At 38.4% G+C, this 24,712-nt stretch overlaps 1 protein-coding gene across 1 annotated transcript in view; it reads right to left on the bottom strand.

Annotated features, from left to right (window-relative positions):
- The window catches only part of EFCAB6 (EF-hand calcium binding domain 6), a 120,110-nt gene that overhangs the window by 18,158 nt on the left and 77,240 nt on the right, over nucleotides 1-24,712 (bottom strand). Inside the window, 11 exon segments of the mRNA XM_084538209.1 lie at nucleotides 3,502-3,594; nucleotides 3,597-3,603; nucleotides 3,605-3,690; nucleotides 5,948-6,143; nucleotides 9,333-9,485; nucleotides 19,575-19,579; nucleotides 19,583-19,654; nucleotides 19,661-19,802; nucleotides 21,354-21,472; nucleotides 22,560-22,646; nucleotides 24,245-24,299. Coding sequence (XP_084394335.1) covers nucleotides 3,502-3,594; nucleotides 3,597-3,603; nucleotides 3,605-3,690; nucleotides 5,948-6,143; nucleotides 9,333-9,485; nucleotides 19,575-19,579; nucleotides 19,583-19,654; nucleotides 19,661-19,802; nucleotides 21,354-21,472; nucleotides 22,560-22,646; nucleotides 24,245-24,299 — 1,015 coding nt within the window.

Below are 24,712 nucleotides of genomic sequence, written 5' to 3' on the forward strand. Positions count from 1 at the left end.
ATCTCTTCAACCTGACCTGCTCTCCTCCTTCTCGCTGCTGGTCTCAACAGCTAAAGGTTTATTAAGCTCACTGCAAATCACTCAGCAGCCTCCACAGCAGGAAGGCCAAACAACACAAAACAATTGATCGCAATCCTTCCTTTCCTCTTGTGTTACCCACTACAGTGTAGGTGTGCTGATTCTGTGTAAAACCTTGTCCTAGATCTGACCAGCACTCCCTCTACTATTGCTTTTAACACATTCTTTACTTTTTTTCCCGTTACACTACTGAAATTGCTCACAGTGGAGAAGGATGGTGAGTACACTTTCTTTTGGGGTAGGAGGTGTCTGATTCCCCCTGAGTAGCTTTCATTAGGCCAGACTGCATTAGCCACTTATTTTAATGCAGAAGAGCTCCACTCAGACCTTATTAATCATAAGTCTGGCAGGTCAGCCAAGAAAAGTTCATGATGCTTATTCCCAGCTCCAGAGTCTGGACTTTTACAAATGTCCTCAGAGAACCCACTGGTGCTTAACAGCATCCCCAAGACAAGGTCCTCTCTGTCTTCTTCCTCCTTTCTCAGCTCTTCTGCAGTTAGTTACCAATATCAGAGCTAAGTGACATAACCGCAGTTCTTCCTTACCTGAATATTAAGCTGCAATCACACTGCTTGAAGTATTTTATGTTTCTTTAGTTCTATTTTCATATAGCGTATCTCTACACCTCTACGGAGCTGTAATTCAGTGGGAATCCTGCTCATATAAATTAGATCAGATGTACAGATGCCATAGTGTGTATTCTAAAGAGTTAATCAGAATGTAAAGCTCATTAGCGTATGTCAAAGACATCAAAAGATCCGTGTGATGAATACAACATTTAGAAATCATTTTTTCAACTTCCCTTATTCAGCTATTTCTTACGAAAAAAAAAATAAATAAATAAAATCTGAACCTGTATGGCTTTTGGGTTTGTGAATATTTGCTTTTGTGGTTGTGGGTTATATTTATGAGGTGCTATGTGAGACAAAAATCATCCCAGGCTCGCACTTTACTAGTTCAGTAAATTTTCCATACTTCAATGATCAAGCTGCATACTTTACTCATTACTTTTTAATATACTTCAGTGATCAAATTGTATAGCATAATGATCAGTTTTCCTAACGTTCCTGAATGAGTTGCATACCTTATTAATTTACATTCATACTTTACAGTCCAAAACTGTAGCATGTTTGGATGAAATGAATAATTTAACTGCCTTCTCCCAGAACCTGCACAGAACCCCAGGAATACATGTGAGCCCAAGGTGGGATGAAATTGCATAGGCATGTGAGATTTGGGGTTGAACCCAAAAGGAAAACATGACATTTGAGAGCATCTGGAAGCTGAACCAGTACTGTGACCCTGGTTCATATTTGTTTTGTCTTTTCAAAAATGTCCCCTTGTAGATTAACTTGGGCTTTTAATGATGGATTTATCCCTCCTACCCCAACACAGCACAGAAAACAGTTCAAGGAGAATGCTCAATATAGAAAAAAAGCAGTACAGGTTCCAATCCTGTCATGAACCAAGTACCTCCTGAAAGATGGGGAGGTAGCTTATTTTTTGTTAAGTTGAGGTGGAAAGTACTCAGGATCTTGGAGTACTGCTAAAGATATTTCATGTTAAATGTACACTTGCAGAGCTTGAACCCAGGAGTGTGCAGCTTGTCAAGTTGTTATGGAAGCTTAGCGCCTCCTTGGAGGATGAGAAGACATCGCAGCTAAGCCTTCCCTAGCAAAAGTAGACACCTGTTCTAAAGTCTTAAAGCTTGCTGGTAGGTCAATATTACAGCAGTCAAAAACATTCTTAAAATAATTATATAGTTGTATTTCACACAATTTGTCTTTGGGCTGGTATGATTCAGTTGAAACTTACTGAAATTATATCAGCATACTAGCAGAATAAAGGGGAAATGCAGCGTTTTCTGACCTATAAAAAGTATTCCAATGTTTTACACTTGAGAACCATGTAATCTATTACATCTATTAAGACTGCATTTAAATTTTAATAAGCTGAAAATATAAATATTTTAAAATCACCAACTATTTTAAAATAACTGTAACTAAATGTAATATTGCCACTAAGGACAAAGTAACAGTTACACTACTATTAATGCTAAATTTACAGAGAATAAAAGCACTTAAGCAGCCATATAAAATGTTGAATAAAGATGCACTTATAATAAGTATTGTGGTAAATCTACGTCTATTTGTAACTGACAATTATTGTTAAAGTCACTAAAACACTAAAAAACCCTATAACACGTTACAAACTTTTTGAGCTGTTTATGGGTCCTCCTTCATCCAAAAAGTGTAGTCCCTCCTTCTGCTCTTTTCAGTCACTCAAGCCCTGACAGACTTTCTGACTCAGGACACGAGGAGGCTGAAACAAAAATCTCACTGGTTTTCCAGCTTCTGCATTATGACACAGAACTTAATCACCATATAGCTCTATACAGATTTGTTTAGCACAACATTCCATTATCACCATGGCAATAAAGTGGTAGGCTTTTTATATGTTTTTCCACTGGGTGATGATTATTATTTTTCTCATTTTATTTGTGCTTCGAGCATATATTTTTGAAAATGAAACATAGTTACTTCTTAGAACAGAAAACGCAAGTTAATGCAGTGTTTTTTTTAGAACTCCTATGTGTATAGTTAGTAACAGGCTTTCACATCCCTAGCCAAATTCAGAAATGAACAGTAAGGTAATGTCATTTGGACTCCTATACACTCACATCTACTTACACCCTAATCCCACTGGTCAAGATAGACTAAGATAGGAGAAACTAGAGAAAAGAGAAAGACTGTGAAATTAAAATAGGACAAAGACTTCTTTTACTTACACCTTTTGATATGTTCCTGTTGTTTTCAAGCGCAGTAAGAATTTCTGCCTGACAAAAGAATGCTGTGAGTATGAGCTGTGGGATCTGTTCCTGAAGACTGCCTCAAGTGAACTAATCTGGGTGAGACACTGCAGACAAAAACATCTGCCACAGAGAAACTGCAACTCTAACTTGAATTGTTGCAACAAATATGTTCAGAGCATCAGAAGACCGTCTATGGACACAGTCAAGATTTTCTCTGTATTTGACTAACCTCCATGTTTGACCTTACTAGTACATCTACACTCCTGCTATTGTTTGGTGCTAAGAACGTGGTGAGCTCCACACTCCACTCACTTTTCTGCCCACTTCCTGTCAGTTCATCTAGACACGTCAGAATTCATCAAGAATATTTGGGTATCCCACATCTTATGTCATCCAGTTGGGTAGCATCCATGGTCATGATTTCAGCTTGCCACATGTAGAGACTTACATCTGCATGAGTGCCAGACTTAACTTCTGAGAGCAGTTTATAAGACAATAAGGGCTTTGTGGAGCTTGACAGAGATCAAAAGAAAAATATGTGAAATTTAGAAGTTTCTAGCACATTAGATTTTATCAACTAAAGAAAAATAGAGCTCAGTAACTATTCTTACTTCTGAGAGGAGGTTTATGATTTTCAGGAAAGCTTTCCAGTATACTGTCAACTCCTTGCAAAGGTTAAGGTTCTTGAGAAGGTACCTGAACTGCTAGTGTCATAATTTAAAGCAGAAGTGGTCAAGTACTTGCCGAAGTTCTAGTGCTTTAATTACTCCAGTGCCTTCTTCATCATATAGAGAAAATGTCTGAGAAGCACGATTTCAAATTACAACCTAGACAGACCACAAAAGACAAGTCTTTTTTAGCAGTTCCTATGGAAATGAGGCCTGCATGCTTTTTACTTACAGATTTTTTTGTTATACATAGAGAAACAAATAAACAAAAATTTCCAGAACCTTTCTTAGTTTGAAGTTTTCTGTTCTTTCAAAAATGAAAGGCAGTTGTTGAAATAAATCAAAACTGGCCTCTATTTCTGTGCTACATATGAATATGCAAATAAAGAACAACCTACAGTTTCAGCGGTTTTTGTTTTAGCTTTAGAACTGTTCTAAATAACAGGTTTAAAAATGTATATTTTAATGTACACAAACCTTGTCTAGTGATAAAATAAACATTACCATATGCAAAGGACATTGGAAAGGAATCCTTTGAACACTAACAAATCTTAAACTATTTGTTATAAAACTTCAAAGGTTTGTATTCATTTGTAGAAGTGTCGTAGATGGGATGTTATTTTTTCCAACTAGCTAGACTTTAAGAACTGTGCTTTCAGATCTGCCTCTAACAAAGCAAACACTTTGTTATAAACTCATGTTGTTAGACTCCCCAGTCACATGGGAGGCAGCAACTATTACACAAAAAATGACTCAGAAACAAGGGGAGAATTTTCTTATTTTCTCGTATGAAGGAAATGAGAAAAAGTTCCGCTTTTCCACAAAAAAGGCTGGCTGTCCATGCAGAAAATGTCTGAAGTTATATTGACAACCAAATGGTATCCTAAAAGATCAAAGGGATAATTTGTTCATGTCAGAAGTCATTTTGAAGTAGACAAAACTGTGACCTTCCCCATGTCCAAGGCACCTAGGGATGAGAGGACAGATACTGCCTTTTAGGATGCCAGGAGTGCCCCATTAAAATTTACCAGACACTAACCTGGACTATTGTATTTATCTACATCCAATTTTAATGATGCAGAACACAGTAAGGGATTTTTCCCTTACTGTGAAAAATGCAAAGTGATTATATGAATAGTTCAGCATGCTGTTTAAGAGTTAGTCTATCTGGCCAAAAATGTTGTGATGGCCCCAGTAAGTTTACAAACATCACCAGAGTCTCCAAGAAGCATGGAAAGAGATTTCTGTAAAGAAACAGCATCTCCCACAGTATTTTGTTCTTTTTCAGTTATACCAGCAACATCATTAGTGATGTCTTTGTTGCAAGCCTGTGTTATTTTTAACTGCAGGACAAAGCCCAAAGATTGAGAATTCAGAAATGCAGCCATTGATAAAAGGGAATTTCTACCCCCATCATGTTCCCTTTACTTCCCTTGTGCTGGCAGCAACTCTCCATCTTTGCAGGCCTGCCTCTAAGGCCATGAGCTTACACTGAACCTGAAACTGCAGGTGCAGATTACATGGCTCTACATTCCTTTGTGATAGGAATGCTTCCTTCAAGGTCTTTTTGATTATTCTTTTGCATGCTTGAAAACAATGTTACTGTGACATTAAAATTTATTTACTCTACAGGCTGCTGCATTTCAGTATGCTCTGACACAACAGCCTAAGACTACTTAATATACGGCATTTTTTTTTTCATAAAGAGCTTTCAAAATTCTAGAGAAAAAGGGTTATTTTTGTAATCCTCATTTTACAGAAGGGAAAACCAGGAAACTTGCTGCTTGTCAGCTAATGTGCCTTATCTGTCTGTGTCAGAGATAGGAGTGGCCAAGAGTATAACTGCAGACAGTTGCAGAAGCCCACTGACAGGTGCTAACTTCTGCAGCCACTATAATGTGTCCACATCCAATCATATGTCTGTATCCTCAGTTGCTACATGTTCTTTTCATCTCACACTGATAAAACCATAATGTCTGCCTGCACTAGCACGTTATATCTACCTATAGGAAGTCTCCATTTAGGAAACTCAACGGAGATATTCAAAAGATGTGACTATTTACATGCCTGCCATGCAGTTTGCAGACAACTGGTGAAGGAAAAAGGCTTTGGGGAAGAGAGTAGAGTTCAGATGATTTGCTGTTTTATTTTTCTTTTCCGATCCTTATCTTCACAAAACCTCTAGGCTTGATTTGATATGCTTGTTCTGTGAAGTTACCAGAATACAATCAAAAAGTCTGCAGTTGTCAGAACATACTATTCATACATAGGCCAAGGTTTTTTGTAACACTCCATTAATAGTAGAAAAGTTTTGAAGTCTTTGGGCTCGTCTCCAGCCAGGCAGAAGAAAGGGAATTAAAAAAATATTCCATGACCACATGAAACTTACCTTGTACAACAAATCATAAGATGTTGCAACTTTTTCTTTTATCTTAATTAAGGTCTGTTCTAAGCTGAGCGCTGCAAAGCTTGCAGGTAGTGCAGCCTGCTTTTGTCTCTGTTGGTATTTAAATGCTCTGCCATCATCAAGTGCTCTCAGGAAATCAAAATAAGAGAGCTTGCTGTCATGAATGCTGATTCCTAAGCTAAGGGAAAAAAACACAGAACAAGATATCCATGATTTTAAATAACTATCTTACTGTTGTCTGCAGTGATTAATTACTATGATTTATTATCTGTACAGCAGCAGCACTTCAAGATACGTTTGTGCTGTCAGTGTACAAATCCTGTTAACTCCAGCCCAAGCTTTCTCAGGTCTAAGCCACCAATCCCATCAATTAAATGCAACCACACTCTCAGATGCAGATTCAGACCAGTCTCCAGATGCTCAACAGGAGAACTGCTTTAGCCTGGGCTCATGTGTACAACCTTCCAGTCCATTAGCATTAATCTGGTGCTTTTTAAGCACAGCAGAATATTTTGATCACAACCTGCTGCTGAGCTTATCAACACCAACATGAACAGAGGACACGTAGTCTCTCAACCTTGTCCTTTAACCTCCTCTTCACATCACAATCTAACAGACTCTATTGAGAAGCTGATGTTCACTGTGCTAAGTGCTGTTACTTTCCCTTGACTTTTGCTTTACAAAAATACCTTTGACTCACAGATCCTGATGAGCTACTTAAGTATGTCATCAGTATGTCACGGTTATCACCACTGCTAAAGAAAGAAGCAGTACCACACACAGTCTGGTACGCTGGTACCAAACACAAGCTCACATATACAGTACAGCTCTGTGACACATTACGTAGGTGTACCACCACAGCTGAATACATGCTCAGGATTTGTCTGCCACATAATAGGAAACAAAATCAGTTTTCACACAAAACTTCTCCTAAAGTTTGAGATGGAAAGACTTAACTTCACTCTCAACCTATGCTTCACTTTTTGTGGTTTGGCAGGCCACTAGAAAACTTTTCTACAGTTTCTTGGCCCTGGTATCAGTGGCCACAGCACAAAGGTTTTAACATGAAGTGTGGGCAATGAAATGCCTAACTGAGGGCAGGACTCAGCCCCACTGCATTTCAGGCACTGGCCCTCCCTTCCTTTGATACATCATCCCCTGAGCTGCACAGAGGGCTGGTACGTGTGGCCCAACAGCTGCTGCTGCTGATTTGCAAAGCCCCATGGCCAGTAAGGGATCCTGATCAGATCACTCGTGGTCAGACTGTACCTCTGTACCTGAGAGGCCTGCCCAAGGGCTCTGCAGGCTGCACGCACAACTTGCTGGAATTATGTCTGCTAAAATGTCTGCTGGACTGGGGACACCGGGAATTTTCATGTTCTGTCACATTGGAAACTCAGTGGGTTACATAGCTGACTACAGATAGCTCTGGGTAACAACACTGAATGTATTTTTGCATCACATATCAGCATGGGGAAAGATGAGCTCTTGCATATGATTTTTTATTTTTTTTTCCAGAGAACTTGAGTTACCAGTCTAAATTAACTTTTATTCAAAGATGGATAGTTTACCATAAAAAGACTGGAATTAAGGCAATTTTCACATATGCAGAAAATATGTGAGAGTAAGGGTTATTTAGCATGAAAGATTAAGATGAAATGAATAGCATTAACCATAACATGAAAAGCTACTTTCCTTCACTGTCATATGACTTGTGACTTCCTAATGAAAAGACACAGTGTATTTTAAGCAAGGACTTCAAACCTGCCTAATGAACCTGTAGAATTATTTACCACAAGGGAGTACAATAGCATCAGCTTGCTCTACACTTACCCAGTGTAAATCCAGTGTAGTCAGTTAATGGAATTTCCTACCATGCAAAGACAAACAGAGTCTCCAGAGTACAGTATGCTTTGGGGGTTTTTGATACAGGTTTATTGGCTCCCATGGAATTGTTACAGATTGACCTTTAGAGTTACCAGCCATGGAGAGGATTTCAATACATTTTAATAATTTTATAGACAATCATCATAACTGTAGATAATTTGCACACATGTAATAAGCAAGCAGCTACTAAACTGCAGGTGAAAGGCTGGGATTTTTTAGTCTTTCATTAAGCTTTTTTTTTTTTTTTTTTGGTCAGAATTATGGTCAAGGCAACACCTAGTGAGCCAAGCCTTCACATAGAAGATGGCCTCACCATGCAACCCGATTTTCCTGTGTAAAAATGAATTACTGTAATGTATTTTCATCATCTGTTTCCACAGTAAATCACTGGAGACCAATGCCTCAGCTACCACTCACCAGAATATCCAGTTACTAGAATGTCTAATTAATGGTGAGAGCTAGTAAAACAAAGAGGAAGCTTTATGAAACAGGCTGGAAAAGAAATTAACTATAGACCCCATATCTGCTACTAAGAAAAAAAAAATCAAGAGCCCTGATTTTGCATCTTGCAGCTGCACAGCACTCCCACATACCACCCATGTCAAGCTGGTTCCAATATTGGAGACAGTGTGTGGAAAAGGAAATAATCAACACCATTTCAGCGGAGAAATAAATTGCCAAGTGGGCATTAAAATTTTAGTAATAAAACTAAATGCATATGCTAATCTACTCAGTATTATTTAGAAAAGACTATTTTGGATCAAGAAATGAATAATCTGCACAAAATTACAATGAATGGAGGTGTTTATCATCAAGAGGTCTTTGAGAAAGAAACAAGCAGCAGATTCCTATTAAGGCTTCAATTCGTAAAAAGTTTATCACCCAATTAAAGGTGAACTGTGAAAAGTCTTTGTTAATTTTATTTCAAAAAGAGTCTGGTCTGTCAGGCTCTGGAAAACAAAACCCAGTGCTGCCACGCATATGACCTCTGAGAGGCTGTTTAGGGCAGAAAACCCCACCTACCTGAAGCTGGAGCAGGTCCTTTGTGTTCCTCAGCCTCTACAAAGAGAATTTTCCTCTTGCTCATATTAACACACTGAATTAAAAGCATAGTTTTGCATAGCAGCAGCATTGGATTACTTGAAAGCTATTGCTATTTTATAACCTGATTTAATTCTGCTTTTGTTTGGAACAGGGTCTCTTTCACCCCTTTGCTGTATTACTCTGAAATAAATAAATAAAATTAGCAAACAAATGCACAGATTCAAAGCAAACCGTCGTTATGTAAGCAGACTTTTCACTCTCATTACCTGTACAACCAATTGCTGGCCTAAAAATATTTCTCACTCATATGCATTTTTAAGCATATAGCTATCTCTGTTAGTTTTAACAAGGCTTCCAATATGCTTAACATTAGATACAAGATTATAGGTTTTGCTGGGTGTGACCAAAGAGATCACTGGAAGATAATCACACAAACCTGTTTAGAAGACTCCGTAACTGATCATGATCAAGGTAGCAGTTGAATTCTTGTAGTATCCTGTGCAGGTCAAATGCTGTTACACAGCCATCTCTATTTTTATCCATTTTATGAAAGGCCTTGAAATCTTGGAAGTAATCTCTAAATTTATCCCAGAAAGAGAAGAGATGTTTATTTTAGCTCATTTGTTACATCACATGAAAACGATACAAACAAATACACAAAATAGGGGTGGAAGGGCAGAGAAAGATTTTGAGCTTATTTGTGTGTGGTAAATTCATATGATTTATTCAAAGACTGCTAAATTGTTCACAAATAAACCTCATTCCCCCTCCCCCCTTTTTATTTGCATGTGGAATTGCATAGCCAAAATCTCCCACTGTAAACAAATGTTACTTGGGTGATTAAGTGGTTACTCTCCCCATTCAGAACTGTAGATAGAAAATACAGTCCTCTCTTTTAAAGCCTGTTTGATCAGAGTTACAAAATGCTGGTAAAATTATGAGGGCTTGGCAGCATAATTCATGCATTTTGAAGCTCCTGGAACTTTGATAATAGTCAGAAGAACTGTTTTACAAAAAGTTAAACCTGAGCAAAACTGGGAATAGCACAGGGCCTGACCCTTGCCCAAGGGAAGAAATGCAGAGCTTCTGCTGACTCACGTGGACTTCAGATCTGCATTCAAATTTTTTTCTGAGATATTGATTATCGATTGGCTATTGACACATGATCAAATTCAGACCTCAAAATCCTGACTATGCCTTCCACTTTATTTCGTCTCTCATATTTCACTGACATTGGGGACCTTTTGATCAAAGTTTGGAAACCCCAAATATCCCTCTCCTCCTCATTCAACAAAAACCTCTCCACATTTGGGCTCAGGAGGATAAGGCAGGTATAAATATCTTTCCTTTCTGCATGTTTTCAACCAGCAAAATCTCTTCAGATTAATGAAAGGTCAAACTAGTTGTAAACTGTGCCTTGAAGTGGATTACCAAGTATACATAAATTAGCTACATATATTCAGCACTTACAAGGGGATACCCTGATGGCAAAACCAACAGGTTTTAATCTGGGTTAATAACTACAGCTGCTCTCCATTTGCTTTGGGATTGCTCTTTCTGACAGCCCTAGGGTACAGAGCACAGAGGCTGGGTTCTTCACAGAATCGGGATTTGTACTATAAAAGACATATTACAGCGATAACACTGTTCAGCCATGTAACCCACATGATCCAGCGTGATTGCCTCAGTCCCTCAACAAGCTGGGCTGTGGATCTAACAACTCAGACCAGTTCACTCAGCTTCTTGTTAAGCCACCACCAATCAAGCAGCACCCGATCCTTACATCTTCTCCTTTGTATGAGTAAGGCTAACAGGGAGCAGCACTCAGTAAGTCTTTTCAGTGCTCTCATGGATCTGCTCAGCAGCATCTGATCTCACCTCCAGTTACTGGTACTGTCTTTCCTTTCACAGCATTGCAGAATCCTTGATTTTCCATTTGTTTTCAAGAAGCTGTAAGTTCAGTACAGACTTTACAAGAACAATACATTTTCCTTGCCAATTGTTTTTCCTAAGAATCCATCCTTTTGGAGTTTGCACTTCTTATGAACAAAGAATAATTTCCCCACAGCCCTTGGGGTACAGGTAACACCATTGTGTATGCAAACAGCATCATCTACCTTAAAAAATCTGAATTATAATATGACTTTGGTGGGTTGTTACCAATTTATTATATGCTTCAGACCCATTGTACCTTCCAATATTATATGGACTAAATTAGGTGTACTGGGAATCTCTGCCTAACAAAGTTTCAATGGGAATAAACTATTTTTGAAAAACATTCCTCAAATTTGGTGAAAGTATGGATCACTTCTCAACTTCACAGCTTCCTTAACTGTCTTTTAAAAGTCTCACCATTAAATTTAGGATATTTGAATTGGAGTAACATGTTAAAATCCTTCATTCTCTACAAATCTTTCCAGGTCCAAGATGCTGAACAGTGCATCACTGTTAGACAGAATTTTTGGGACTTCATATGCAAACAAATTCAGCATTAGTATATGCCATAACATGTTCTGATGTTGAATTCAATCCAAATGCAGATTCAGGTTAATGCCCAAGTCAATTACTTACAACAGGTTCCGATGTACTGACACATGGTGTTTTCTTTCACATTTTTCAAAGGTCTCATGAGCCTCCTGTACTCTGTGAGGCATATCAGATCATAATACATTGACAACACCATGCTGTTACCTCTAAAGTGAATGCAGAAAATTTTGATCTGAGTTTGTCAGATGGGCTTGGTGTGCAATGGCCCTTGCTGCCCAGCAGGTTGTAACCTGCACGACTTTCTGCACTGTCATCTTCTGTACAGCTTCTCCAAACCCAGCCCACCTTCTTCTGAAATAGGACTATTCTCTTTTTTTTTTTTTTTTTTTTTTTCAACCATATTTCCAGGTATTATGTCATCATTCTCTGTGTTGCTGTCAAGAGTAGGCTCAATGAATGCTCTAGAAAGTACGTTTTTGATTAGTAATTATTTCTCCAACTTAAACTTTATTGTAAAATTGAATGGTTTTGGTTAAAGAAGAGTGTAAAGTCACACAAATTTTATATTCTGCAAGCTGGTCCTTTTTATTATTTTTTTTTTTTTCTCATGGTTACAAAGTGATTTGTGTCAGCTCTGACCATAACAGACCAATAAACAAATATGTGGCATTTCTTACAATCACATTGCAGAGCCAGAGCTCTGCTCTCTTAGTCTTTACCTAGAATTACGGTGTTCACAAGTGCCCTAGAAGCATATGACATGCATTTCCACTAATTCTTTTTTTGAATAATACTATCCATAAGCCATTTTTTGAAGATTTTGTCTACCTTTTAGCATGAATACATGTAAGGCAAGTAGTTGTCTTTATAAATGCCGTACATTTGGAGTGTTGGAACTAGAGGTCCCTTCCAACCCAAGGTATTCCATGACTCAGGAATACTTTTCCCAATTTTACAGCCCAGTATTTTGTGTGGTAACTCAAAAGCTACTTGCAGAGATTGTCAGTGCGATATGAACTTTTATGGAACATTCACGGTGCTAACAGGCTTCTGGACACCCTCATTATCTTTGTGTATGACATATTTGTAACAAATCCCTTCTATCATTTTTCCAGTTAATCTTTTTTTGCTATCTCACTGTCCTTACATTCGTATTTGTCTAATCCTACTTTTTCAGATTCCCCACAGTTTTTCTCCCTACTCAACATTTTCAGTATCTATTTAAGCATGCGCAGCTGCTTCAAGTAAATAGCTTTTCTAACACTTTCCTTTGAAGACAAGAAAAGGATTTAAGCCTGAAGGAAGTCGTCTCAAGCAGAATCTCCTGTACAGTAATTTAAAGATGCATAGTGTTAAACCCTTGTCTTCCAAGGAAATCACTTGGATCCAGCAGAAGAATCTGAATTTACATAAAATGTTTATTTGTATTCATAAAAAATATACATTTTATGTGTGTGCATTTTCCTGAAAATATCCTTTATAGGACAGTAAATATAGGACAGTATCTGTCCTGAAAGATACACTTAGCCCCATTTATATAAGGACAATATCAGCAGCCTGCCTTTTGACATTCCTGTTGTTAATTGGCTCCTCCATTTCTAAACTTCACAACATTATTCCTATGTGATCCAGCTGCTTTATGAGCTTCTCTCTCATAAACAGAAGAATGTTCCTAAAAGCACAAATTGTCGTGAAAATAAAGTTTTATTTTCTGTGTCTACTTTATTTCAGACATTAAAGATTTCTGGGCACGATCTCTTACAGTTCCTTCATCAGCTTCACTTCTTTAATCAAGCCCAGAGCAAGATATATTTTAGACGTAATACTATCTCTTTCTGAGCATAAACTTAAACTACTGTGTTTATCTTCACTTTCCAAATAATTTCATATAATCCTTTAGTAGGAATTAGATTCTTGGTAGACACCCTCAGTTTCAGTAGTCTGTCTTTGTAAGTGGAGATTCATAAGCCAAATTTTGAAGGTAACATTGAGCACCAGTTTTGAATTTCGAGGTGTTTTCTCTCAGCCTGCCATCCCTTCTGCAGCTTGTGCGCAGAATCTCTGCTTTGTTGCATGGTTGGTTTGTGCAACCTCATACAGATCTGGGAGTGTATGGGGTACTCTGTGTTGTTTTTGCTTACCCAGTTGCAAGGTGTTACAGCAACGTTATTTCTTATAGCTGCTGCAGTATTTCCAAATTCCTGGACATAATCTGAACCTGTGAATTTTCATAAATTTTTGTATTTTTCACTTTTGTTACTTCTTACTGATATCTCTGAAGGGTCTCTTCAAAACTGTGTTATTTCGTTTCATGACATGTGGCATGTCCTCTTCCCCTCTGATGTTTTCTACTATCCCTTACAACTGTCCGAGCTTGACTAAACAGATTTTTCCTTTTTTTTTTTTTTTTTTAAAAAAAGAAGAAAAAAAAAAAAGAATAAAAAAAACACACCCTACCTTCCTGACGTCTTTTCAGTAGCTTTGTATCTTGGATTCCAATCAGCATCTGATCCCTTAAAATGGAATCTCTCAAAATGTCATAACTACTTGACTGATTCATTATTTTAAAATCAGACAAAAGTTCTTCAAAGAATTCCTCCCTCTGCATTCTCATACAAAACCTGTGTCTTTCAAAAGTTCACGCTTCCTTGGGAGTGCAATATTGAACTTTCAGTAGCTGCATGGATTGCCCTTTCACCCTGCCATTAAAAACACTGATAGCTTCTACTGTAATATTCCAAAAAATAGTAAAGCTTATTTATGATGAATTTAGCCATTGTATATAGGTTTCAAAGCGTGATGTGAATCTTTTCAAGGAAACTGCATATTGCCAGCATGTTTTAGAGTCTCTAAAAGTCCCTAAAGAGCTATCACCTTTTCTCTCACTTTCAAATCTCTTTTTTCTAGTTAATACCCTCCTCTATTTCACATTCTGCTCCTGTTACCTTATAAGATTCAAGACAAAACTTGTATTGGAAAGAACGTAGAAGGATACTATAAAAGATACACATCAGAGTGGTGCCATTGCACTCAAGATAGCTTTACTGTCTTGAATCTCCATGTATCTAATTAATAACTAACTAGTTTAGACTCCTTCAACCTCCTCTTAGATATGAGACCCTAAAGATCCAATATCTGCTAATTGGATCTATGGGTTTTAACTTATTATGTTCAGAAGCCTACAGATGGGTGCTGCGCCTCAGCACCCCAAGAGACCAAGACAGTCTCACCTAGGAAGCAGCATACAGTAACGTGAAAACCAAAAAAAAATCCTGACTACCATATGGGCACTTTGTGTTTTCACTGAGATATCATTCTGCTTCTCCCTTGGAAGATTGTTTAGCATTGCACCTCCCATCTTGCAAGAGTGTGCTTTTAAGATGTGATATGGTCCACATTGTACCCTCATTGCAAAAAAAGATTCTGGACTCCTCTACAATTGTATGTTATTTTCAGTGCCATGCTGTTAAATGATAGCTCTTTGCCACCACTATTATCTCCCACTTGAATATTCCCAATGAAAGCAAAGGCTGAGGTAGAAGTCAAAACAGTTTTTCAAATTCATATTTTTGGAAAATTGAGGTATTCAACATTTTTGCACTCATTAAAGATTTCTAAGCAACAATTATTCCACTTACAGCAGTAAATATGTGCATGGAGAAAATGAGGATTAAAACCATAGATCAGACTACATTGCCAAAAAAAAAAAAAAAATCTTGCAAATGTTTTGCATTTTTCTTGAAAAGCTGGAGAGTCACTGTTCAATGAATGTTTCTAATTTGGGCGATTTGTTCCTGTGAGTTACAACAAAAGAAAGAGGAAAAAAAGTGCACAGCGACATGTTTTGATTTGTAAGACACACAGAGCTTTTGTCTGCCTCACATTGTGTACTCACAGGGCACTGAAACTGCTCCAAAGCCATTAGGGTGAGGTTCACAGCCCTTGCAGAGAGCCTGAAGAAAGGACAAGGGCTGGATTCAGTCACTGTGCAAATAGTACTGAGAGAGCTTAAGCAAGATCATGGAAGGGGTACAGTGTTCCCAGTGGTACTAAAGTGGGTTCTTTCACAGCAACTTCATGCAACTGTCTCCTTCCAATCAGAATTTGACAGGAATCAGTGAAATGAATTGTTTTTCCAGTTCTTTCAGAATAAAATGGAGGCTGAGGACCAGATGGATCACCAGGGTTAGATTTTGCAGCCACTGCATCTACTTTTCTGACCAACAGATCTTCTTATACCGACTTTTATAGTAGGAGGGCACGGTGCCCACCTTCACTTGCCATATCTCATCTGCTCTATTTGGTCCTGGATTGAAAGGCTGACCCTTGGTTAGATTGCTTCACAGTGATGTCAAAGCCACTACATGATTGCATTTCATTTGTCAGACAATGGCTCAGGTGTAAGAGTCACTTATGGCTTTCTGAGGCCTCATGTAAAATCTGAGGAGTTCAAAGGCCTGGATTCGACTTCTCTTGCTCTTCCTGTTTTAAGAGAGGAAAAATGAGACAGGAACCACTATGACAGGACTGCTCCCTCTGGCCAGGAATTGGGTGGGATGTATGGCAGACAAGAGAACATTCAGCAGAACCAAAAGATGAGAATAGATAACAAGACTTAGTTTTGCAAACCATAAGTGGTTAAGATGTGAATCCATTTCCAGGTTAGCCACAGGTGCCAGAAATTTGAAAAGATTAAGAACAGAACTGGATGTTTTATGTATCTGAATCAAGAAGAGCCAGTATCTAACAAATAATTATAATGCAATTTTTGAAAAGGATATGGAAGTCCTGCCTGCAGGCTTACCCAAATTCTATAATAACCCAGGATTAGACAGCCATAGTGCAGGGGCAGAATATTCCACATCCATTGACTAGTAGGCTATTCCACCTCAACTAGAAATATCTGGCTCTTGTTACTACCAGGTAACTGAATCCAGTTATCCTTGGCCCAGTCTGACAATTTCTGTTCTCTTCAAAATTATAATAAAGAAGTCACTATGCACTTTTATGTATGAATTTGTGTGTATAATTGCCATATACGTAGGTATATACATAGTTGCTTTACCTTAGGTTCTCAAAACTAAACAATTGTAAAAGATGTGAACCTGACACAATTTCACATTACTATTTTATTTTTACCCTGCATGTCTTCCCAGTTGAATTAATTACTCTCCACCTGCTTCAGGGTGAGGATGTGCTTCTTTGAATCTCTCTGCACAATTTCTGCTTGTCTTACAGCATTTTCTCTACTTGCAGAATTGCTCTTTTATAGCTCTACAGGTAGGGAGGTCTTGCACTAAACAGGTTAGAAGTTGAAAGCTGCTGACCAAAAGAGCTCTTCATCCAAGTTTAAGACTACAGACAATCAGCTGGTACAACAAATTTCACAGAATTTCACAGAATTTTCTAGGTTGGAAGAGACCTCAAGATCATCGAGTCCAACCTCTGACCTAACGCTAGCAGTCCCCACTTAAACCATTTCCCTAAGCTCTACATCTAAACGTCTTTTGAAGACTTCCAGGGATGGTGACTCCACCACTTCCCTGGGCAGCCTGTTCCAGTGCCTCACAACCCTTTCAGTGAAGTTCTTCCTAACATCTAACCTAAAACTCCCCTGGCTCAACTTAAGCCCATTCCCCCTCGTCCTGTCACCAGGCACGTGGGAGAACAGGCCAACCCCCACCTCGCTACAGCCTCCCTTGAGGTACCCATAGAGAGCGATAAGGTCGCCCCTGAGCCTCCTCTTCTCCAGGCTGAACAAGCCCAGCTCCCTCAGCCGCTCCTTATAGGACTTGTTCTCCAGACCCCTCACCAGCTTCGTCGCCCTTCTCTGAACCCGCTCAAGCATCTCCATGTCCTTCTTGTAGCGAGGGGCCCAAAACTGAACACAGTACTCGAGGTGCGGCCTCACCAGAGCTGAGTACAGGGGGACGATCACCTCCCTAGCCCTGCTGGTCACACTGTTCCTGATACAAGCCAGGATGCCGTTGGCCTTCTTGGCCACCTGAGCACACTGCTGGCTCATATTCAGCCGACTATCCACCATCACTCCCAGGTCCTTCTCTGCCTGGCAGCTCTCCAACCATTCCTCTCCCAGCCTGTAGCTCTGCTTGGGGTTATTGCGCCCCAGGTGCAGGACCCGGCACTTGGCCTTGTTGAACTTCATGCAGTTGACCTCAGCCCATCGGTGCAGCCTATCCAGATCCTCCTGCAGAGCTTTCCTACCCTCAAGCAGATCGACACACGCATATAGCTTGGTGTCATCTGCAAACTTACTGAGGGTGCACTCGATGCCCTCGTCCAGAAGAGCCCAATATGACACAGTTTGGGTCTAAGTTTTACAACAGACAGTTATAAATACAATAACAAGCAATGCCTATAGCACAGCAGCTGCCTAACCATCTCTGCTGTATATTATGTGAATATTTTACAGGTGGAATGCACATTGATACCTGTGTGCATCATGAATACCGTTTATGACACTGGGAACTGCAATGCAGGTAGGAGAGCTGTGATGTTAAAAAGAAAGGAGAGCTTTGTCCTTGATTCCTTCAGCCTATCTGGGACACTGAAAAAACAGTATTAAGAAAAAAAAAAAAAAAAAAAAAAAAAGGTAAAAAGCCAAAAGCCTTAGCATACAGGGTCTCTGTGGTGTTTGTTTTTTTTTTTTTTTTTGTTTGTTTGTTTTTCCTTTTTCTTCTTCTTTTTTTTTTGTTCTTCTTCTTGTTTGTTTAATGAGTTAAACGTATTTCTCTTTATCTGCAAGACAAGACATCTCTTCTTTGTTTATGAGTATATTGCCTTTACCAAAAATGTCATGGGGAATTAACATTATTATCAACAATAATTTATTAGCTCCCACAACATGTAGATCCTTTCCAAGCACAAACCAAATCTGTACTCTTGGAGGTTATGTTTTTACATGTGTTTTGTTCCTGAGGGTTTATAGTCCTAAATACAAAATACTTCAGAAGAAGAGTAAAAGCATGAGCAGAAAACACGATAAGCATCCAAATGGTGTCTGTCTACAACCTGGAAATATAAGGTTTTAACATCATTTTAGTGGGACAGAGGATTATCCTGTTGCCTCATTTTGCTGGCAAGTGTGGGAATCCTATAGCAGCAGCAGGCTAATCACTGCTGACTCACTAGGGCAAGCATGGATCATTAGACTCCACTGTAAGTAGGATATCATTGTGTCATTTGTTTGTCAAATGCTCTTCTCAGGAGCAATGACCTATTAACTCTGAGTGTTGATTTTGTGTGAGGCAGAGACTCCTCTTGCTTAGAGATAAGATGTTTATTTCTCCTGTATGGAGCCAGGGTCTATCCTTGTCATGGTTGTCTTTTGTTGCTTCTATGCAGCCATTTTTTGACAATTTAACTAGCTGCTAAAGGGCTGTGAAACCAACTGTGCTTGCTACTTGGCTCTCATCCAAGGGACAGGATAGATAAAGGACCAGAGTGTCCTGCACACACAATCTTTCCCGCTAAAAGAAAAGCACCTGTTGATGGTGATCCCTTAGGTCTAAGTCCATGTTGCCTGGAGCAGTCTGAGAAGAGACCTGTAGGGTGACAAATCTGCACTTGCCCTTTCCCTTCAACCTGATCTAACAGCAGTGTTCAGACTGTAACTACAAGCTGAAACTATACCAATAAACAGGCCAGGGAGTGCTCTGGACACAGAGGCCAGCTGGCACGTCTCTGCTTAGTGAACCTTCTCAGACACAAAAAGAGATCAGTTATCTGAAAACTAGCTATTGGAAACAGCCCTTGGGGCCTTCTTGTTCCCAAACTGTGCTGGGAGAGATCAGAGAGAATCGTAGTTGACATAGGCCAAAGTATGACAAGGATTGTTTTGGCGGGTTATCAGCAAAGATGATTGTGTCTGAGAATGTTTCTGGACACTCTGATTTGTCAGTATAGCTCCTGCCATGAAGTCTGTAAAATAAGTAATATACATCCATGGAGAATATGTTAAAAAAAGTCTCATGATGCACACTGGGGTAGGCTTATCTCTAGCAAATCCAGGGAATAGCGCTAAGTATAAGCCTGATCCAGTACCCTCAGAAACTCCTTTTCAGAGACTATTTGGAAAATTACATTTGTATTATACACAGTATCAGTATCATCTTAACAAACTAAACACAAACATAGGCAGTTACATGATAAGCTTGTAAGATCAACTTACATGATCTATTTTTTAATTTTTCTTACATGCAGAGCTTTAGTGTGCTGTTGCTGCTGCTCTTCCAGCTTTGAATGCTTCTTTTATTAATTATTATAGTTTGCTTTTAAACATGTATAGATGTCCTCTGTGCTGTGTCTGCTGAGCCCTGTGTCAGCAGGTGCAAATTCTATCCCCAGTTTCTGTAAAAATTTTTGATGAGTAAGATATCCTTTTGCATCTGTATCATACCTAGAAAAAGAAATGCTATTTTTAAATAATCATGTGTTCCTCATAAAAAAGGCATTATAGATGATCTTAAGTGACATAGTAGCTCAAATCTCACTGACTTCCTTTCCTTGCAGAGGTGCCATACCACATGGAGAGTAAGTGACTTTATATGAAATTCAGAAGATAGGGCTTTGCTTTGTAATCACAGAATACACTACCCTGAGCACCAAATTGTCAGGAGTATTTTCCACCTCTCAGAACTGCTGCATTTCAGTGTCTGACTTGATACATGGAGAACTGGACTCCTGAAAATTCATCCCCAAATATCTCAAACAGGTCATGCATATCTGAGATGTTCAGAACTGTAATCATCCTTCAGAAATATGGATTTAGCCTCATAAACACTCTTCATATTGTCTTAGGTATAAACCTTTCCATAGTTTTTTTTCTGCAGCAGTTTCTCCCCCTGCTAGTGCTCCAATGCATGGTAATGCCTAATTTAGCCTCAGCTTCACTGTAATTCCTTTATTCAAGTTACTGACATATAAGTAAGAGATTTTAGCTATTGTATAAAAGGAGTGGCTGATGGGAGTGAAGTTGTGCAGCAGGTAACTACATGAAAAGGATACTCTTCAATGTGCCATGGCATCCATAAGGAATAGGAATGGAAAGTAAAATCTAATGGAGTAGAAAATAATTCAGAGATGAATCAGTACTAAGGAAAAAAACATATTTAATGCAGTTTGAAACCAAGAGCCAATACACTCAGGTTCTATACAGTAAGATGGAGTGACTTTTTTTTTTTTTTTAATAGATCTGTAACGAAGGCAGGTTTTTATATAATGTCACATACAGCTGATACCTATGCCATTTCAAACAGTCTACTCTTTGTTGATGGCAGACAAGTATTTTTACCCACTTCACAACAAATTAGTTGTCTATAAAAACATTTAATGATATTATTTGCCATTTTTACACAGCATGAAATTACCTTACTCTCTTTTGTTATGTATTTGGTATGTGGCATTTTTATTTTGATAAAATCACTTTTCTTTAGGTAGAAAATATTGTAAGCAAATTTAGTGCTCTGAGAATGAAAGGCTGGTAGCACTGACTTCAGACAAGTACAGACTGTATGGACCTCCTAGATGGAAATTTTCTGTGTATTTCCAAGCCAACCTGAGACACTTGGAACTGACTTTCATGCATCACAAACTAAGGCAAGCATTTTGTGTGTATAAAACAGAATTGATGAAAAGGAAGTTAATGTAGCTGGTGACCTTGGGCCATTGAAAGTGCCATTGAAAGAGCAAATAGACCAGTAATACTGAAATCGAGAGAAAATCCTGTCCTTGAATTCATGGGAAACTAATGTACCTAACTGTATTCTTAAGTTCAGTGTTATAAGATGTAGCCTCCTGTAACACAGTGTCATGATTAAGGTCACGATCATAACAAAATAAAAGATTTCTTGTGCAGCATAATCTATTGTCATTTGCTGCACTACCAAAGGCTTTGTAATTCTATAAAAGATACATTATTGCAAGAGCTAATTATTTAGAGTTGTCATACCTTGCCCAAAGCTTCTTAAAGTCTTCTGGAGTGACTGGAATGCCAAATCTGAACAAGACTTTTTTCAAGTCCCCTGGCTGTATAATGACATTTCCCTTACTGTCAAATTCCTGAAAATTCTGGAAGGTAAAAGAAATCATCACTAACAAGAACCAACAAGTCCAACTGTATGTTTGATCTCTCTATAAGCTTAATGAATAATGGGAATTGAGAAAGAAATATAAAATAATAATGCAATAGCACGTCCGATTTTCTTTCCTTTTTTTTTTTTTTTTTTTTTTTTTTTTTCCTTTTTTAATTTAAAATGTCTGCCACCACCAAATTGGTTTTTTACTATTTCCTACTTGATGGATGTGCAACTCTCACAAGCTTGAATCAGGATTGACATCATAGGTCAACCAGATTAAATCAAGGTGATGTAATCTCTAAGTTTCTTATTGATGGCAGATACAAGGATTTGAGCATAAGAATTATGCTTCCAGCTGTGGGTACACCCATTGCTGAGGTATGCCAGTGGAAGATGAAGGCATTGGAAAATGGTAGACATGCAGATTTCCTTGCCAACTTCTTCTATACCTAATATGAATGAGATTTTGCCTTTTTTAAAAATCATTCATTTTACAATCTGAGACTACCAGTACAATTGTCCAATTTATGCAAAAATTTCATGAAAAAAAAAATATTAATTTGTCCTTGTACTATTCTATTGTCCTTATATTGCAACTACGCAAAAAATTTAAAAAAATACTGAAAAAAAAATATAGGACAGTTTTGTGAGAGTCTCGACAGTTTTGTGAGAGTCTCTTTGGATGGTGTAAATGCCCCGAATCAATCCTTCTTTGTGCAGGGCAACACTTGGAGTCAGCAAAGCAATAGGTACATGTTTGTGTACAGCACGTAATCGAATGGGCCTTGGATGAATCCCATAACTACTCTTATAACAGAAACATTAAATAAAACCAACAATAGTAAAACATGAAGTTAGTTTCAGAAATAACTGTAATAACATCTACTATATAATTAGCATTACAAAATTGAGCATTATTCAAATTGTTTTTTTCTTAACTCACACTGTAAGTTTTTATCATTAATGAGCTGTTTTGCATGGGTCTTTTTGCATATTTATAGACTCTGAAGATCAACATTGAATAATGTTCTGAAATCTATTAGTGCTGCTTATTTATTTAAAGAAAACATTCTTCTTACCCTTGCTAGGTCATGCCATCTGGTTCTTGCTTTGATAACAAGGTAGTAATGAGCCTGATCACAAGCTAGCTCTGCATCTGTTATTATCTTTTTTTTTTTTTCCTCCTTCCCCCTCAGAAAATAAAAAAATAAAATAACAACTATGTTTTACATTAATGGGATCTTTAATCTCTACAAGTTTCCTTTGCCTTTCTTGTTCTTTATGGTAGTTGTAGTTTTGTTTCATAGTTTCTAAGATACCCATTAAGAACTGTTACTTCACATCTGTGCAAACAATTCTTTAAATACTGCCTTATTTCTCTAGCTGCAGTTTAGTGCAGGTTAGAGCCCGTGTGGATCATCTGTACGCATAGAAGGAAATGTTAATTATCTCTGAAAAAATTAAATTCTGGAGTGACTCCAGGAAGATTATCCTTGATTTACATCAATAACTTAGAAAAAAAATGGTCTTTGTGAACCACAAAAGCATGGCTAGTAAGTTTAGGGAGTAAGACCCACACTTGCAAACAAATTCAATCACTACTACAAGTGCCTAACTTCTGGGACCTGGTGCAGTCCTGGCAGGCAGGAAAACATGGGTGCCTCAGATCAGCATCTGGCACAGCTGTCACACTGCACAGAAAGGTGACTAAATTCACATGCTATGCAAGGACACATCTTACTGAGAATTGAGGGAATGTTATGTCTCACCGTTCTTCAAAATTGAACACCTTCCTCCACATAAGAAGATTCCTTCTTCTGGTGACCACTTCTCTTCAGCCTTTCAAAGCAGTTCCAATTACAAATTTGAGGAAAGCCTGTTCATTTCTCTTAACAGACTATGTTCTAGCACCAGTTTCTTCACTGTCTATTGCTTTATAAACAAATACTGCAGACACAAGGTTTCAGAGCCTGGTTCTGCTGCACTCAATATGCTCTCAAACAAGTGACAGAAGAATATCAAGTCTACAGAAGAGGCAAGATGCAGTAACCACATCTGGACTGCCTGCTGTGTTCTTGTACCACCCATAACATGTGCAGAAACACAGCCAGGTCCTGGAGAACTGCTACATTGCGAACTTAGGTCCTTCCGAGCTGCCAGAGCTCAGGGCTTCAGCCTTTGCTGAGGGTTCCATCTAGATTTAGACAAAAGATTGCCACAATAATCTATTTTAGGTGCCTGGAAACCTGTTGATTTTTTCCCCAGTCCCACCACTTGAGGGAAGATTCCATAAATCTAAACTATTCACCAGCAGAAATGGTCTAAAAACTTGGCTGGGAAACAGAAGAGTGTTCTGAAGGCTTTCGAACACCATATTTTCATTACTGACTTCTAAAACAGTAACTATTTGAAAAGCGAAAAACCTGGAGCTAAATCCAAACTGTTTCAATGCCTAGCTAAGTCCAAGCTGAAACAGAAATGACAGCGAGACATTAATTGGTCTCAGACTCCTACTGTTTGCAAAACCCAGTCACCACCAGTTTCCTTTCTTGGTTTAGACTGATGTCCTTGATTCACTCAGTTGTCCAATTCAGAAAAAAAGAAAAGCAAACCAAGCAGATAAATATTACTAACAGAGCCAACAGTAATGCTGTAATAGACAAATAAAAAACTGGGAAATAAGCCTATGTGTATATATCACCATTGCCACAACAGACATGAGATGCTGATCGGGAGGTTTTTCAGTCCTGCTGTACTACTGTACCTTGTCGTTATTTTTTATGAATTTCTCTATATATGTATAGTTAAACAGTTTCACACTGAGATTTTAGAACGATTTTTAGTACCTAAATGATATTCATTATTTCATAATTTCTGCTTTATTTCAAACTTTAAAATCTCAGACATTTTAGGCAGCTTCACTTCACATAGTAAAGGGGGCTGCTGCAATACTCTCCTTATCCTCCACCCACTCTGCAGCACCTCAGCATTTCTGTGCACCTGATCTTGTCTACACCCAGTTCCCTAGTGGCATGAAGGTTTGGAGCAGAGGGCCTACAGCTGTTGACAATGAGATTAGTCTGAATGAGATTAGACAGACATGATTTCTGATTCCCAAACCATGTCCCTATTTCTGCATGCTTGTGAGATACAGCCCAGTTGTCTAGCTCAGAGGTTAGCTCAGCTCTAAGACTCCAATATGGTTATCAGTATATGTATTTAACATCATGTA

The sequence above is a fragment of the Aythya ferina genome (assembly GCF_964211825.1).
Source record: "Aythya ferina genome assembly, chromosome: 1".
NCBI classification, from domain to species: Eukaryota; Metazoa; Chordata; class Aves; order Anseriformes; family Anatidae; genus Aythya; species Aythya ferina.